Genomic DNA, 18,968 nt, shown 5'->3' on the forward strand with positions numbered 1-18,968 from the left:
AAATAAGTGCAAGTGGGCTGTTTATATCCATAAACATAGACAAGTATGATTTTGATCAAGTCTACCAAATTTTAACCCAATTCCCATAAATACAAAAAACATATATAATATTATATAATATATAATGTTTGCCAATACTGTCAAGTGTGATAAATTGGGACCAAATCGGGACCGTTATTACCGTTTTATTGAGTGCATTTTCATGCTTATTTGGGAAAAAAATGTCTTGTTATAATCAATCTTTAAAGAAAGTACAGGGGTAGGCTATACTGCAATAAAAAAGTTATATTTTGCTAGGAAAATACATCTCTCAAAACTAACTTGCATATGCAGATAAAAACAACATGAACACTGTTTTAGCCTTGAAATGAAATACAGTACCTCTGAACAATAAATCCTTGAAATAGCATTGTGTAAAACTATGCATAGTTCCACACAAATAAAGTTACTGAGAGTCACTTGTAGCTTTTTTGGAGTTTTTAACCACATCTCATGGTCTTCTGAAGTACATGATTAGCTCCACTGTGCTGAGACAGCCAGACATCTCCCTCACATACACCAAAGGAAATATCATCCAGGGGTCAAAGCAGGGTGAATATATTTGAATGAATTTCAACAAGTCCCACTGTAAGGACATTTAACATCCAACTTCTCTCTCCTCACCTTAGTGTGCAAGGATGGATTAGAGCAGGCAGCGCCCCCAGGCCCTGAACGCTCCAAGCTTATTGTGCTTTATAGTCTACTATTTATGTATTTGAACATATACACACAAACACAGTAAGAATTTAAGAAAAAGCTTACATTACACAGGAAATTGGAAGCCAAAAATGTCTTATGAAGAAACCTCTCCTATTAGATGTCATACTTTGTCATATTAAAAGCATAAATAGGTTAAAAACATTCAAAAAAATCTTTAAGAAATGTATAATATACATGGAAGGTTATGTTTATCAGTTGAGATCAATTCTGATAATAGTCCATAAAGTTGTATACATATTTGCTATGAAAGTCCTTTTCATATATAAATAATGATAATAGATTTTGATTGCAGTGACTTAATTGTTATATAATTCCAATTTAACATTGCTAATTAAATACCCACATAGCAGACCTATGATCAGTTTGCCCATTTTGGTGAATGATGATAGGGTGTGTAATGGTGCAAGGAAGAACAACAAATAATGAAAAACTTCTACCATGAATTTAACCAGTTAAATGCAGTTTTAGACTGTGTACATGCAGTGCTGTTTTTAGGGCTGTCCTGCGGCCCTTCACTAGGCAATGTCCAGGAAAGTAGTCCCGGTCAGTTTAGTTGAAGGGCGGTAACAGTAGTGTAGTACAGCGCCACCTATCGTCCACCCAGCCGCAGATACCTCTCCAGCTGAGTGCTGAGGCACAGTGTACATCCGAGGGAAGGGGGGGGGGGCCAGATGTAGCCTGCGCATGCGCCTACATCGAAAAACCCTCACCAGAAGGACGCCCGCTGTCGGCAGGATCCCGCCACTACTGTGCTGGGTTGTTTACCTCACACAGACTCGAGCTCAGAAACCAAAGGCCCACCGCCGTGTTTCAGGGTCCAGGTAGGTGATTTTTTTTTACAAAGGTTTTTCTTAATTGGCCTAATTGATTGACAGATCAATCAAGAGTTTAATGAGCTGGGCTTGCAAGGATCTCACAATGAGATTTTTTTATGCTAATCAAGTAGATGTCACTTCCGCCCCTTCTATTTGCGCCATTTTGGATCGGGCAGTTTCTAGGCTGGATGTGTATTGTCTGTCAGAGAAAAGAATGGGCAAAACCATATCGGTTGCCAGGCTGTGATAGGAACACTTAAGAGCTTTTATTTGAAATAGTGGCTCTGTCGGTAGTTGTTGTCACATAAGGACATGTGTCTGCCCTCACCACTCAGAAGAATGGAGGTTTTAATTGTCTAATGAGCCTGGGAGGCTTTCTGTTTCCGTTTGCCGACCACAGGGAAGAGGATAGCCCGTTTCAGCGAGAGAGAGTCGGGCTTGGAGGACAGACCAACGGACGGACGGGTTGCTGTTTCTCTCCCACGAACAGTTGTCAACTGTGCGGATATAAGGAGCTCTCTGTGGAAAAGTATCTATACACTGCCGCCTCAGTCATCCTGAGGTGGCACATTTTACTCAGACGGGAGCAGTGGATGTGAAAGCAGGTAAACTTGTCCGTCATAGTGTTGTCTGTAACAGTCAAAATGAGAGCTAGCAGCGGCTACCTGTGTAGCACTGAACTAACGTTACAGCTGAGGTAACTTGGCTGTCGATAAAACGTGTATTAACGTTGTTTCTTTAAGTCAGGGGGGGGGACAACGTAACCAAGTTGAATTACTTATCCGGTAGCCTTGTTTACCTGCTGAGGTAAACTCAAGCGAAAGCTCTTTTTTGTATAAATAAGCAAAGAAACAGCAGCAGTAGTTTTGAACAGCCCGTGTTGTTGATGCGAGTTGGCTAGCTTAGCATGCTAACTTAGCGCGGTGTGAACCCATTCTTTGTCAGCGGCAGCAGCTCCCCGACAAGCCCATCGATATGGATACTGCCAGATGTTGATCAGGGGTTATTGCATACGCACAAACGTCACCTCTCTGCACGAGTTGCTCCGTTACATCCCACATCAGCTAAACCTACCACGACACGCAGGTATTTCGACTTTAATGAAAGAGAAATGCTAAATTACTATTGAGTGTAAAGCTGCACTACTGTACAGGGAGTTCTTTATTGTGGGTGGCACATTATACCTATTCACAACCAGGTACAGATTGTTGCGTATGTTACGTATTATCTTTAAATTATGCACGTTTTTCTATCCTCCCCCTTATTAGAATATGACCAGCCAGGTGGGTTGAGATGCCCTCATACCTTGTGTAGGATCCAGGGTGAGGAGGGCTGCCACTCGGTGGGGGCAAGTGTCAGATTAGGATCATGGGCACTTCCAAACACACACTCATAGGAGCCTCATATTCAGAGTGTTCTACCCTTATTGCTGAGGGCCACAGACAGGTGTTGAAACTCCAGTGGATTTGAATCAACCCAAACTTTTCTGCTGTGAATATGTCTGTTGTCCCCTTAGTGAACATGTACACATGGAAGGGGATGAGGGGTAGTGAAGCAGAACATAGGTTATCTTGTCTCAGTGGAGGAGTGAGGAAATCTGTGGTGGAAGGTTTGTAGGCCCTATTTTTTTTTTCTCCCACAGGGGAAGGGGGAGACCTGTTTTCTGCCAGCAGCCCTCAGCAGAGAGTCTCCTCTTCCTTCTCTCCCTACCACTCAGCCTCTCCTCGGCTTTTTTCTTCCTTCCTCCCACGCCCCCTCCCTGTCTACCCATCGCCCCCTCTTTTTTTTCTCACCCTCTTCCATGTTCTCCCTCTCATCTCCTTCCCTCACCCTCCTTCCCTCACCCTCCCTCTCTCCCTTTCCTTCTCCTCTGAGCCTCTGTTCGACCTCCCTGCCTCCCCCCTCCACTTCCGTCACTCTCTCTGTCCTCTCTCATCTCTCCCCTCTCTCTCTCCCTCCTCTTCCTCCCCGCTCCCTCAACCGCCCCCCCCTCCACCCTCCACCTCATCCTATCTCCCCCTCCCCCTATCTCCCCCTCCCCCTTCACTGATCTCTCTAGCTCCTTCTGTCCCTCCCTTCCCTCCCAACATCCCTCCCTCTCTCCCATCCCTCCCCTCCCCTCCCCCTCCACTGCAGACATATTGTAGAGGCTGCTGCTGACTCAGTAGGAGGCGCCATTCTGTGATGGTATTGCGAGGCAGGGAGGAAAAGGGGGCAGCAGAGACAGCATAGGGAGGCTTACATAATGGAGCTGCTCTCTAGCGCCATCTGTAATTAATGGGAGGAAGACAGAGAGAGAGGGGAAGTGGGCCCGGGTGTCTCTTTCACTCACTCCAGCACTTCTTCTTAATGGTGGACAGACAGACAGCAAGGAAGACAGTGAGACGTTCAGGGAAACATGTCTACTGTTCTCATGACTCCTCACTTGGCCCACATTTAGTCGAACCACACACACACACACACACACACACACACACACACACACACACACACAGACACACACACACACAGACACAGACACACACACACACACACACACACACACACACACACACACACACACACACACACAGTTCCCCCTCTGTTCTGTGTTTTCGAGAAGGGAAATGAGCTGAGGTGTTTAGGGTTTGTTTGGCACTCTGCTGTTTGTTGACACTGAGCTGCCTTTATGTCATGCTACATCAGTGACCTTTGACCTAACTACACGCAGCACTGATCTGAATGGAGAAATCAACTGGCCAATTTTGGAGAGTGAATTAAACAGCACTTACCAGGGCTCGACATTAAGGGCTGCCCGATGGCCCGGGGCCATCTAGTATTTAGCTCGGGCAATGAAGCCTCACCTGCTGGTTGCCCGATCGGGCAATCTATTATGCCAGTATCATGCAGCTCGCGGATCCAGTAATGAGTGACCCGACAGTAAAACTAAACATATCTATAACTAGTTACGGTAGTTTGAGAGGTAATTAAAATAGCTACGTGTGATATTCTAACCTGAGGTGTGTGTTTTGTCCGCTCACCGCTGCATGTGATCATGCAGCACTGCGTGTCGACTCATCAGCAGCAGCTGATCTCTCTCTCCCGTCAGATTAGACTTCACTCGCGTTTATGTCCATATTGATCAGATCTAGCTAGTTCTAGCTAATGATGGGACTACCTGCTTATTAAAAGACACCTAAACAATAAGTGTCGCTATGCAACTAGGTGAGGCCACAAAGTATAGCGCAGCATTACGCATTTGTTTACATGCCCACCGGAACCCCGAGGCATTACCAACAGATCAACGCGCAATCAACCCATACAGGACATCTCTTTCTCCACATTAAGTGTTAGACATTAGAATTGACTATACTTGGCTGTCACATACTCTTCTTGTCTGTCACATAAGTGGGGCAACTGAAGCGGTATTGTGCTAAAGGGAAATTATTGTGACCGAAGAGATTTAGATTTTGCCGGCCAACGGGAACTCGGTTATGGCTAGAAAGGATCCGTCTTGTGTAAAACTCTCGCGACAGTTTGGCTGAATGTCACGTGGCTGAATGTTTACGTTTTGCAGGCAGCCTTTCAGTTACGATCGTTAACATCAGTTGGCCAAAGCAAATGATCGTGAGAAGCTAAAATATCTATTAATTATGTCAATGACAGGGAGTGTGATTGTTGAAATAGGGTGTTAGCGGTCTTGTTGGTGTTCAAAGAATAATGACAACACTGTAGATCACCAACACTATGGTTTATTTTTTATTCACAGGCAAGTCAACGTTGTCGCAGTAAAAGTCCCAAGATAGCTCCTGGTGCAATACAATGTTCCCTTGCAGTGTTTTACTATTAAGTCTGATGTTTCTCTATTAATATTGCTGCTGCATTAATGTGTATGTTGCATCATGTTACTGCTGTAGATGTGTTTTATGAGCCGCTCCGATTTTAACGAGAGTTACAACGAGAACGTGACGTCATATTTACACTAGACGGATCCTTTCTAGCCATAACCCGGGAACTCTGACGTCGCCATTTTGTATGCTTCGCGGATGCGCTCGGCTCCTCTCGACTGCTGCTCGGTTCTGCTCGGTCAGCTTCCGGATGAGGAGGTATTCGTTCGACCAACTTACAGTAGATAACATTACAAACATTTTTAACAGGGGCCATAATAGTGTAAATAATGTTTGTTTTGGCAGTTACAACTGAATGTAATGTTTTCTACTTTTTTCCATCTGATGAAGGCATTTGCCTTCATCAGATGGAAAGTTTCTTGACCAACAACTTAAGTATTTCTTATAGCTATGCAGGGCATGCAAGCGAGCAAACACAAACAAGAACAAGCAAACAAGTGAAATGAAGAATAAAATTGTACAATATAAAATTGTGCTGGTTCATCTTATAATTCAGTCTAGAGAATGCACCAGACGGCATAGATCTAAGACCTGCAAAAATCGAAATGCTCTAGAGGGAGGACCCCCAAACCCTTCGTGGCATTTCGTCCGCACGCATTTTTCAGGGCAATCTCTATTGGGGTCAGGGCCAACTGTAAATTAGCTTAGATGGCCCACAGGGACAGTTGACTGCGTACTGCGAAACCTTCCCTTCCTTGAAGAAGAAGTGATCCTTCGTTGTGAAAAGTCTGGTTAATTCGCTCCGCACCACAGCAGTAGCCCCGCTGCGACAGAGTCCAACAGAGAGGCAGGAGCTGCGGGACAGTAGCTTAGAAGCAGGGTTGGGTTGTAACGGAATACATGTAACGGCGTTACGTAATCAGAATACAAAAATCAAGTAGGCTAACTGAATTCAGCTGGCGTTACATTTGAAAAACGAGTAACCTGATAACAGTTACTTTCGTAAACCTGAAGTGAATACATTTTGGAATACTTATTGGAATTATTGGTGGAAAAGTTTCCTCACAAAATATAATATTCATTACCGGCAGAACTGTGTGCACACTGCACTGCACAGCGCTGCAGCATGTCTGTGAGCAAGAGAGAGATGCAGCGTGTCTGTGAGGCCCCGCCCCCGCACGCAGATGAGAGAGAAAGAGATCTCTTTTAAAATATATGGAAAGTTATAAACGGAGATGGATAGATAAAATGTGCAAGATAATGTTTATGTAGCATTTATTTTGGAAATGATGACATTTCATAACGGGATCAAATCAAAGTGAATGGCCTGCTGCTGCTGAATGCCTGGGGCAAGTGACTGGAAAAAGTTTTAAAAGTTATTACATCGTTTCAGACAATAAATAATAAGGATAATTCATTGTATTTAGGGGCGCCTTTCAAAGCACCCAAGGACACCTTACAATTCATAACATATTCCAAGGAAAGGTTTTAAGACAGTACAAAGAATGCAGTCCGGGTGATGTTTTTTATGCGGGGTGCAGATGAGAGAGCTGTCCAGAATGACACCAAGATGTTGTGTTTGAGTTCTTGATAAGCCATTAAAACAGTCAAATAAGTGTCTCCTGTTCACCAAAACATACCCATCTGTTCTGGAAAAATAAAGTATTCTAAAAGTAATCTGAATATGCAGCATAAAGTGAGCCTGGCCTAACAAGGCCTAACAGGGCCTAACTATACCATACTAAGCCCTGCAGTGGAAATGCGCCATTAGAGATGTCCTGACCCTTAACCATCACTTACAATGTATTAAAATGCTAGCCAATAGAAGCGTGAGTGTTATGTAGTGATACAGAAGTAATCAAAGGAGTCCAATGGAGGAGTTTCGTGCGGGTGGATTTGGGAGAGAAACTCCCCCAAGGGGAGGGGAGTAATGTATATGTAAAGCGCTTGGAGAAGTCGTAAAGCCTGGAAATGCGCTATATAAATGCATTCATTTACCAGCCGGTGAGGTTGGCCCAGGTCAAATAAAAACTTAAATAGTTCACACACACACACAAAATGTGTGTAGCTTTAGTACACAGCTCGAAGGCAATGCAAAACTCAGTTGTATTTCTTATCATAAATAATAAACCACGAGCAACCGGTTGCAACTTTAGTTAAAGATGCCCTGGAGTTTTCTCTTTAAACAAACAATGCATTTTGGTGATAAAGCACTGCATGTTAATATTCAAGCAACTTGTACGTGTAACCTTGAGGTACAACAAACACATTGAATTCATGTCCATCCAGGAGCTGCGGGACAGTAGCCTAGAAGCAGGGTTGGGTTGTAACGGAATACATGTAACGGCGTTACGTAATCAGAATACAAAAATCAAGTAGGCTAACTGAATTCAGCTGGCGTTACATTTGAAAAACGAGTAACCTGATGACAGTTACTTTCGTAAAACCTGAAGTGAATACATTTTGGAATACTTATTGGAATTATTGGTGGAAAAGTTTCCTCACAAAATATAATATTCATTACCGGCAGAACTGTGTGCACACTGCACTGCACAGCGCTGCAGCGCATTTGCCATTTGCCAACTAAGCAGTTTGCCATTTGCCAACTAAGCAGTTTCTTTTTTGGAATATTTGAAATGTTCATTGTTTACATCCATGTTTAAAAGCTAGCAGTCTTCTTGTACCCTGCCATTGCTGTTTGTGTTGTCTATAATTGGGAGGGATGAAACCCTCTTTAATGGTCACACATGCAGAGCAAACACAGTGAAATGTGTTCTCTGCATTTAACCCATCCTAGTACAAAGAGTCTTGTACCAGCAGTGGGCAGCTATTGCACAGCGCCCAGGGAGTAAGGGAGGAAGGGGGGTATCCGGTGCCTTGCTCAAGGGCACCACGGAAGGGCAGGAGGTGAACTGGGACCTCTCCAAGTAGCAGTCCACAATCCATATTTAGGTCCGGCCGGGGACTTGAACCGGCGACCCTACAGCTCCCAGTCCAATCCCCTACTGACTGAGCCACTGCCGACCGGTAGCAACTTTCTTGTCTCAGTCCCTGAAATGGGGTGAACTAGGGCTGAACGATTAATCAATTTTAAATCGAAATCGCGATTTGAAATGATGAGATTATGAAATCGCAAAGCCTGTGATTTTTTTTAAAACTTTTTTTTAGGGATGTCCCGATCACCTTTTTTTGCTTCCGATCATTTGATTTTGACAATTTGCCGATACCGATTTTTTCCGATCTTTATGCAATGCATTAAGAGAAAAAAAAGCATTCAAGTTGTCCCCTAAGGTTATTTTTTTATTTAAATTGGATATTCAATTAACATGGATATAGCTTCTTTTTTTTTTCACAGCAGTATTGGATCAGTTCAGTTTTTGCAGCATTGGATCAAAACAAAATAAAGCTTATCAGTACTTGTTAGCTTACTGCTACAATTAGACACTGCGCCCTGCCCACTCTGTTGCCAGATTTGAGAGAAATAAGCAACCAGGTCTATGAAAACAAGCCCCAAAGAAGCAACACATACATGATGTTGTGTAATTTGAAACCAAAACTAAGGCCTCAGGATGACTTTAAGACTTGAACATGGTCATTTTTGTTTTGTAACATTCCTCAGTGATAACTATAGAGTCGTAAAATCCTCTCCGAGAGTCTCAAAATGTGTTTTGCATCGGATAAGCTTTTATACACCTTTGTGTTACAAACTGGACTCCCTTCATTCTCACCGGTACCTTTAACAACATCGACGCAGCCCCTCTGCTGTCATTTAAATGTTTCACTGAGTAAAACAATAACAAATGAACAGCCAACAAATCTCATATTTAATTTTAAAAAGATGATTACTTTTAGGCTTTATACTAGGCAGGTTAAGTCAAGCTGTTGATGCTTTGTGTTTTTTTCTTTTTCGATTCAGGCTGGCAGAATGTTCCAGCTCCCCGTCAATAACCTGGGCAGTCTGCGGAAAGCGAGGAAAAATGTCAAGAGGGTCCTGGTAGACATCGGCTTGGAGTTCTGTAGAGATCACGTAGAGGTGAGTGTGCCCTGACTTTGGTACTTTTATAATGATGAACACCCATTCTACTGTTCCTTTTGAGGTAATAACTCTGCCTTAAGTAGCATACAGTGAATCCCGGAGTTTCCACATGATTAAATATGACTTAGATGTTCCTTAAATTCATATTCCCAGCATCATCGTTAGAAGTTTGTTTTGCTTTGATAGTAAAGTCAGTTTTGGAAGTGAGATAGCTCAGTACAGGAAGTTAAGGTTCAGCATTACTGTGTTTCACAGTCTTGCATACATGTAGTAATCTGTGACCTGAGCTCATATAATATACAGAATGTTTTTACCCTCATTGTCATCCTGTCCTCATTCTTTTATATCACACATAGGTCAGGAGAAATATGCTTCTCCGGCTTAAAAGCAGAACCCAAAGATTTTACATAATTCAGCGTCCAGCTCTAGACACCAACACACTCCTCACAGCTCCTCATGTTGGACAGACTTTGTTGTTGTCATTCATGTACATGAGAACTATGAGCCAGAATCTAATTGCACACAAAATTATAAAGGCCATAAGTGGAAATAGTCGGGCTGTCAAGTTAACGCGTTAATAATAGGTTAACGCAAACATTTTTTAATGCCACTAATTATTTTAATGCGCTTTAACGCATATGTATTTATTTTCCTCGTTCGAACCGTAGTTTCAGAGTGCATCGAGTTTAAAATACCATCTACAAGCTGATGCTGACAGCCCCGCTCCTGCTGCCCGCTTGTGGCAGACCACACTTCCACGCTCACCGGCAGGCACCGACTGGCCATCAGGAGGACCGGGAGGGTGTGTGTATGTGTGGCCCGAGCGAGCAAGAGAGAGACCTTACGTATACTGTTGTTGTTAGTGCAGCTAGCTAGCACCAGATGCTAACGGATATAAGGAGCTGTTTAAATGAAAACAGAGGAGCGACTTTATGCAGGTAGCCAGACAGTGGGACAAGTCAGCACACTCAGCACGGATAATGCGCGCAACATGATCACAGCGTCCAGGCAGCTCCCGTTCGAGCATATGCCTTGAGTTGCACATAGCTCCAACGATCCATCACACACACACACACACACACACACACACACACACACACACACACACACACACACACACACACACACACACACACACACACACACACACACACATATATACATACACACACACACACACACACACACACACACACACAGAGACAGACAGATCATTTGTATTGTATGAGAGAGGTTCCAGGTTGAATTGAGGCGAATATTTGTAATGTTTTCAGAGGTTGTTGTGTTTAATATTCATGAAAATATTTGTCATTGTTCAAATGATAATAAACATTAGCATAAAGCATATTTGTCCACTCATATGTTGATAAGAGTATTAAAAACTTGAAAAATATTCCTCTAAGGTACATTTAGAACAGATCAAAAATGTGCGATTAATTTGCGATTAAATATTTTTAATCGACTGACAGCCCTAGAAAATAGTGAATTATTTTCCAGCCCCAACATAAAATAAACGCGTGTCCAAGAGGGCAAAATAAATCTGGGAAAAATGTCACCCCTTTAAAATCTTATCTTAGTTTTTGTTTGACACGCAGGAGAGCAAAGGCAGACTTTGGATTTGTGCACATCAACAAACCTGTTGCCTGCAATTACCCAGAAACCCCTTTGTCATAATCATCTCTAAAGCAAGCTGAGGTTGGCATCACCCAAAGAAGAACACTGACATTTTTACAAAATGCACTTGCCTAGTGTGTGCCCATGAGGCAGTCGTTCGCTGCAGGAATCTTTGAAATTGAATATTTCCTCATTGATTGTGCCTTTTGCTTTATCATCATAACGTTTTAATGTTCTGCCTTCTTGTTTTAGGACTTCAAAGCCTATACTCCTCCGGAGGTTTATATAAAGCACACTTGCTGGGAAGATGTGTGCATGTGGGAACCATCACATACCAAAGTCCAGGTGTGTGACATACTCAGATATGCATTCTCACATAAATGTCTCTTTTTTTTTGGACCACTGATATTATTATCTATTTTTAAATAAATGTTATACTTGCACCACAGCAACAGAGACAAATAAATAATGGTAAAATACAATGGTCTTGGTGTTTGACCAATTATATTAACATAATATAATCATTTAAATAATTGAATATAATGTTTTTTAGGAAACGTGTGCATTTAAATATACTCTTCGATAAATGCTTTATTTTGAACACATTCTGGAGTTTAATTTATACAATGACTCGTACATTTTATTCACTAAAATATTTGAGTACTTGAAATAAAGGAATCCTGTTATATTTGTTTGTCTGCTCCTGGCGTCTCACACCAGACAGCAGACCTGTGCTAGCTAAGCAGTAAATAATAATGATCACATAAAACAATCAAAGTCAATACGAACAGCTGGTAAAATAAATAAAGGGACAATAAACATTGATTGCTGTGGGTATAAAGAAAGGGTTTCTACTTTATTGTTCATAATTGTGTTTAAGGCTTCAAGAATCTAACGTTTTTGTTTAGGTACCATGAGAGTGCTTATATTTTACTATTATGTACCCTGGAGACAAAAAAAATCTGTCAAGTCTAAACTTTTTCCCACCTCTGTGTCTCCAGGACTACAGATCAAAGCCTTTCTGCTGCACCGGTTGCCTCTTTTCATCCAAATACTTCTCGGCGTACAAGAGCCATTTCCGCAACGTCCACAGCGAGGACTTTGAGAACAACATTCTGCTCAACTGCCCCTACTGCACTTACAATGGCAACAAAAAGACTTTGGAAACGCACATCAAACTGTTCCACATGCCTAACAACGCCGTGCGGCAGGGCCCCGGTGGAATGGTGGTGGGGGCCGGTGGTCTCGTGATGAAAGACGGGGTGCTGAAAAGGACCGGGGACAGCGTGGAACAGGCGGTGTACTACTGCAAGAAGTGCACCTACAGGGACCCTTTGTACAATGTGGTGCGCAAGCACATCTACCGGGAACACTTCCAACAAGTGGCCCAGCCCTATATTGTGAAACCGGGAGAGAAGGCAAAAACTCAGAACGGTTCCACAGAGAGTAACAACACAAACAGTGTGAACAGTAACCAGATTCACTGCAAGAAGTGTCTCTTTGTCCCGCGGACCTACGAGGCTCTCGTCCAACACGTCATCGAGGACCACGAGAGGATTGGCTACCAGGTGACCGCCATGATCGGCCACACCAGTGTGATAGTCCCCCGTCCCAAACCCCTCATCATGGTCCCGCCCAAAACCCACGGAGACAAGACCATCATTGGGATGGGCCCTAAAGGTGCAGTCATGGCCACCACCAGGTCTCCTGCCTCCCAGCTGGGCAGAGTCATCATCTCATCAAAGGCGGGCTTCAATGCTCAGAGTCTCCTAACGGGGATGAAACATGATGTCAGGTTAAAGGGTCAGTCGTTCACTATCGGCAGCCAGCAGGTGAGGGTGACTCTCCCGGGGAACGCCCAGGTTTCTGTTCCCCAGCAGTCGCATGCAGCCAAGCAGCTTCTTTCCAGCAGCGGCCTGCGTTGTCCTGTTGTGCTCAACGCCTCTTCACTCAAATCCAACTCTCTGGGATCCCGGGTCCAGGCGGCAGGTACCACCGTAGCCTCCGTCACGGCCAAGAAAAGCGGCTCCTCAGTCCTCGGCACATCCTACACCCAGAAGTGGAAAATCTGCACCATCTGCAACGAGCTCTTCCCGGAGAACGTGTACAGCGCTCACTTTGAGAAGGAGCACAAAGCGGAGAAGGTGCCGGCTGTTGCCAACTACATCATGAAGATCCACAACTTCACCAGCAAGTGTCTGTACTGCAACCGCTATCTGCCCAGCGACACGTTGTTGAACCACATGTTGATCCATGGGCTGTCCTGCCCGCACTGCCGCGCCACCTTCAACGACGTGGAGAAGATGGTGTCCCACATGCGGCAGGCGCACCCCGATGAGACCGTGGGCCCACGCACAGATTCCCCCTTGACCTTTGACCTAACTCTGCAGCAGGGCAATCCCAAGAATGTTCAGTTGATTGTCACTACTTACAACATGAGAGACGCTCCCGAGGAGTCAGTGGCGTTTCACGCTCAAAACAACAACACCTCTGCATCCTCAGCTCTGTCTGCCTCCCTAATATCAGGCAAGAGGTTAATGCCTCTGCACCCCCCCAAAACAGCTTCAGGGGGATCTGACAGTGCACCAACCAAGAGTGCTCCACAGACATCTGTGCCCTACAAGAGGGACGTGGGGAAGACGCTGTGTCCTCTCTGCTTCTCTATCCTCAAGGGCCCCATCTCAGACTCACTGGCCCACCACCTGAGAGAGAGGCACCAGGTGATCCAGACTGTCCACCCTGTAGAAAAGAAACTGACCTACAAGTGTATTCACTGCTTGGGGGTTTATACTAGCAACATGACGGCCTCCACCATCACTCTACACCTGGTGCACTGTCGAGGTGTAGGGAAGACCCAAAATGGGCAGGAGAGCCGAGCGGCTCACTCACCTCGGGTCAGCCAGGCCCCGAGCAGCACTCAGAAACGGGCCAGCTTTGATAGCTCTGACAGCAGTGCGCCAAAACGAAGGAAGCCCCCTGGAGAAAGGGCCAACCCACGGGACAACGGTCCATCAACGTTTGTAGAAGACCCAGATGAACCTGTAATTCTGGCGCTTGATCCCAAAGGGCATGAAAATGATTCGTACGAATCCAGGAAGGCATTCCTAACGCGGTATTTCAATCAAGCGCCGTATCCCACACAGCGAGAGGTGGAGAAGCTAGCGGCCAATCTGTGGCTGTGGAAGTCGGACATCTCCAGCCACTTTGTGAACAAAAGGAGGAAATGTGTGCAGGAATGTGAAAGCCAGAACCCTGGCGTGTTTCTCGGGTTCAGCATGCACGAGCTGAGCAGAGTGAGCCACGAGCTGGACATCGTGCAGGACGCCGTGTTGGAGGGCAAGCCGAGCAAGGGGCGGACCTCCAGGACGCACATAGGGGTGTCAGAGCAGGCTCTCCGGAAACATAGGGAGCTTGCAGCTGCTAATGGTGGGGTGGCCCCCCCACAGAAGGGAACTGCAGAGCGTACCAAAGGAGCGCCATCTGCACCAAAACCCAACAGTGCCAGCACAGACCAAACCAAGACAATCAACAGCACCTTAGCACAGAAAATACCTCTAGACCTGTCAGAGCCCATCGCCATCGACTCTGACAGCGAGGAGGACGAGCAGCAGAGTGATAACACGCAGCGAGAGGGAGAGGTACGTCTCCATGGAAACAAACAGCTTGCTGGAGCTGACAAGAGAATGGAGCCGGGGACAGGTGCTAAGATAGTTTCAGATCTAGACGACTTGTCAGACGAAGAGGATGACGAAGACGACGACGACGACGAGGAAGATGAGGAGGAGGCACATGTAGCGAACGGCTTCGGGCCCACGGAGGGCTCAGAGAGACAGGCTGCCAAAGGAAGAGACTCTCTACCTATCATTATTCCCAAGTTTGTACCATCAGCGGCGAGGAGCAGGAGGGACAGGGCCCAGCTTGGCAAACAGCAGGTCTGAATCACAAAGACTCACACAGTGAGAAAGACACTTTTAGATTTGATCCACGCCAACAAGTCTGCTTCGTCTGCACTGAAGGACACGTCCCGGTCACATCGGGTATCTGTGAAGGAGGGAGCGATGAGGAGAGAAATCAAAACAAGCCATCCAATGAATTGTATAGGCTCAACAAGCAGCTAAGGAAGATGTAAAGATTTGTCAACAGCAGTTTCAATGTTTGACACCGGAGAAGTCACACCAAACAAATAGGAAGTTTTTTGCCTTCTATATTCTTTATTACCTTGAGATGAGGAGCTTTGATTCAGCCACTGAACTCATAAGCGTGGCGTAAAATATTGAGTTGTTGTGAGGTTAAGCTTTTTAAGCTGGCCAGATAATTCATCATTTTTCATGTAGTAACACCGCGATGCTAGTGTATATTTGTACAGTCTTTTAGACATGTTTGGACAGATGTTTCCATGTAACCCTGGATATTTGCTATTACCTGTGTGTAAGGTAACCTCATATGTTCTACATTGGTATGCTTAACGATAGTTGTCGCTTTGGTGGCTGGTATTCTTTTTTTTTTATAAAAACCTAGTTTTTTTGCAAAAATAATATATCTATATATGAAATAACAAAATTTGATTTATTTTTGCTTTAACACTGATTATTTTTTTCATTTTTATTTTTGTTATGATTTCTCTTCTGAAATCATAGTGGTGTCAGGCTATTTTCCCACAGATTAAAGGGGCATTTCATCAACTTTCTGCAGCCTCATGCTCTATGTGTTGACTGTACCGTTCTCACTTTCTATTTTTACAATTCTAACTTGATGTTTCTTTGCTCAACAAGACTGGACAGCAGGAAGCATACGGAGTCCCACAACAGTGAAAGCTATTATTATTATTCAATTTGTGTTATTTGAATTGTGTGTATTTGTTTTAATGTTTTCATTTGAGCATTTATGAAAAATAAAGTGCTGTTACTGTGCTTCTCACTGAAATAATGGTCATGCCAGTTTATTTTTGTTTAAAGGAAGAACAAGAAGGATTTTGCCCAAAAACTATTCTTGATCAACAGAAAAACTGAAAGTATTGTAAACCTTTCATTTTTTTGTAGTTACTCTTGAAACAAGCCTCGTAAAAAAAAACGGGAATCTATAACTGCAGGGATCATAAAAAAATGATGTATACACAAGTGGTTACACAGAGTGCCTGCACTAGTTGAACAGCCAAATGTCATCCAAAGTGTAAACCAATGGGACGACAGGGACTGGCCAAATAAAAAATGTTTATAACATTTTATTTTAATACATTTAAATACAATGAGCTATCAAGGGGAAGGAATGACGTTTCAGTAGGATTTGAAGACTGATGATATCATCTTGCCTTTTAACTTTACAGTCAGCACAACACTGCATATACCAGCCTGCAGCCAGGAAGATGATCATATTCAAACAGTGGCACAAGAAATGCCTGTCTTTTGGTTTTTATAGTTTTCCTTTTTTTATTGGTAAATTAGTATTATTTGTTATATATAATAAATCGAATGTAAGTGACATCATGCAAATTATACTTTCACTGAAATAATTGAAAGGTATTTGTTGAACAGTTAAAATGAGCAAATTGAATATCAATTATCTTGAATATGTACATTGCTTATTCATTTTTAGATAGAACGGTGACAGGTGGGATGCTATTTCTTTATATCTCTAAAATAAATATAAATATGGTCACCTTTGAAGGGGACAGTTAACACCAAAATCAAACAAACCTATTTTTCCTCCAGCGTTGCATTTCTTTGTCGAGATTTGCTGAAAAGATATCTGCCTTGTTTCTACCATCTAGTTCCATTATATTCCAGAGAAGGCAGACATCTTTACAGATTATATCTCCAACAGTATGCATCTCACACCTAAGCATACTTGATTTGAGGAAACATGTATTTTCAAGTGAACTTAATGTTTGTGTTATAATTCAAAGAGGTTCTTCTAGTTTTTTTAAATGCTCATGGTGAAGTTATACATTGTGCCTTTAACAGGGCCCAAGTTGAAAATATACTTCAGTACCTGTGTGAAACCCTCTGCTCTCAGTTCCTAAATCCAGCTGGCTGACAGAAATCTGTGATAGCTACACATTTGAAGTAAACCTTGTTGAACGGCAGGAGCACATCCAGATGTTTTAAGAAAACATGAAACATGTTATCATGGTATGTTTGCCAGAAAGCTATAAAACCTCCTAGCTTTATCAAATGGCCCCTGCCTGCATGTTACCTATGATTAGAGATGGAACATTATTAACCCTTTGATGAGCTGCACCATTGGACGGATGGCACTCTCCCAGAGTAGGGATTGATCACTGACACCTTGTGAGTCTCACTATCCTACACACAGGTGAATTGAGTGAAGATGCGTCGATTCACTTCATCTATTTTTACCTCATAGTAGTTCATTAAAAATGCCATCCTTTGCCGCCCTGGGATGAGGAATCTAAAATGGAGGGAAATTACCCCAGTGCAGGAGGGAGAGAGGGAGGGAGGGAGGCAAGACTCTGCCTGGCTCGCTAGTCAGTGTTGCTATGCTGTTGTAAGGAGTGCGAGAGAGGAAGGTAGGGAGGGAAGGAGTGGTGGGGGAGGCTGAAGGAGAGAGAGTGAGAGAGGCCCGGCAGACTGTGGGGGAGGCGGAGGCCTCATCTGCAGTGCTGTGTGCAGAAGGAGCGCCTAACAGCCTTTCAAAGGGGGAAGGGGAGGCGAGAGAGAGAGAGGGGTTGACAAGAGGAAAGGGGTGGGTAAAGGAGCGGGGGGGGAAGGGGAGAGGAATGGGAGCGCGAGGGAGGAGAAGCAAAGAGAAGGGAGAGGTTGAAGGAGGGGAGGAAGTGGTAGGGGCATGCTGAGGAGTAGGGGCCTATAGGGGGGAGAGATGGGAGAGGAAGGGGGTGAGATGGGAGGAGGAGGAGTGGGGGGAGGGCAGGTGATAGTGGTGTCGAGACTGGCGCCCCCTGCAGCTGGAGGAGGGAAACAGCAAGGCCTGTGTGTGTGTGTGTGTGTGTGTGTGTGTGTGTGTGTGTGTGTGTGTGTGTGTGTGTGTGTGTGTGTGTGTGTGTGTGTGTGTGTGTGTGTGTGTGTGTGTGTGTGTGTGTGTGTGTGTGTGTGTGTGTGTGTGTGTGTGTGTGTGTGTGTGTGTGTGTGTGTGTGTGTGTGTACGTTTGTGTGTATGGTGCCAGACACAAAGAGGTGCAGGCTGCTTTCTTAACACCTCACTCGTACTTAACAGCACGCGGGGGGGCTAATTGCTTGAACTGGCCACAGGTCAGTTTAGAATTTGCCCCCACCTGGCCTGCAGTACCTGAGCTGTGATCACATGACCATCAGAAGGTAAGAGGAGAGGAGGGGGAGGCAGATCTGAGGGGGGTGAGGTGAGGAAGGAGGAGAGAGGGGGACATGTAGCAGGTTGTCATGGTGCAACGGCTGCAGTGGAGTCGATGATGGCGCCTCCTGCAGGAAACTGAGGTGGGGGGTGTAGGAGAGTGTGTGCGAGTGGATGTGATGTTGTGTGTTGTGGGTTCAACATTTCCTCATGTAATTCACATCCTCTGAAAATTGCATGTTGCTGGAGGACATCTGGTTCAGGGTGCCACGCGAACCGGGACAATGACACGAGTACCGGGGGGGGGGTTGGGGGGTAAAGAAAGAGGCCTCTTCTGCAGTGCTGGGAGATGGAGAAAGGGGGGTGCGAGTGAGGGGGGAGGCACAGACACAGTGGAGGGGGACGATGGAGATAGAGGTGGGGGGGCTGCAGACACCACTAGCGCCTCCTGCAGTCAGAGCGGCCCTGCTACACACTGGGCAGATGATTCATGGGAAGAAAATGATGAAATTGAATGATTCAGTAGGCAGAGGTAATGAAAAGGGAGAGGGCAAGACCTGTGGAAGATTTGTAGACTAAAAGAGGGACTGAAAAGAAGAGGAGAGAATAAAAAATAAAGGGGAGACATTAAAG

At 44.6% G+C, this 18,968-nt stretch overlaps 1 protein-coding gene across 2 annotated transcripts; it reads left to right on the forward strand.

Annotated features, from left to right (window-relative positions):
• Positions 1 to 1,442: 1,442 nt before the first annotated feature.
• Positions 1,443 to 15,968, forward strand: adnpb (activity-dependent neuroprotector homeobox b). Of its 2 annotated transcripts, XM_079674194.1 has the most exons (5): positions 1,443 to 1,580; positions 1,975 to 2,179; positions 9,318 to 9,434; positions 11,304 to 11,396; positions 12,053 to 15,968. In XM_079674194.1, exons 3-5 carry the CDS (start codon positions 9,327 to 9,329, stop codon positions 14,987 to 14,989), a joined length of 3,138 nt encoding a protein of 1,045 aa, XP_079530320.1. In that variant the 5' UTR covers positions 1,443 to 1,580; positions 1,975 to 2,179; positions 9,318 to 9,326; the 3' UTR covers positions 14,990 to 15,968. The 2 variants fall into 2 exon arrangements, with proteins under 2 accessions (XP_079530320.1, XP_079530319.1); XM_079674193.1 differs by lacking the exon at positions 1,443 to 1,580 and having other exon boundaries at positions 1,596 to 2,179.
• The last annotated feature ends 3,000 nt before the right edge of the window (positions 15,969 to 18,968 follow it).

Source organism: Notothenia rossii, assembly GCF_949606895.1.
Source record: "Notothenia rossii genome assembly, chromosome: 4".
Taxonomy (NCBI): domain Eukaryota; kingdom Metazoa; phylum Chordata; class Actinopteri; order Perciformes; family Nototheniidae; genus Notothenia; species Notothenia rossii.

What these genes read in the sequence shown, in the direction of transcription:
- adnpb (XM_079674194.1), top strand. Translation starts at nt 9,327, where the DNA reads ATGTTCCAGCTCCCCGTCAATAACCTGGGCAGTCTGCGGAAAGCGAGG. An exon ending in TCTGTAGAGATCACGTAGAG is followed by an intron (nt 9,435 to 11,303) that starts GTGAGTGTGCCC and finishes TTCTTGTTTTAG; the next exon opens with GACTTCAAAGCCTATACTCC. An exon ending in CATCACATACCAAAGTCCAG is followed by an intron (nt 11,397 to 12,052) that starts GTGTGTGACATA and finishes CTGTGTCTCCAG; the next exon opens with GACTACAGATCAAAGCCTTT.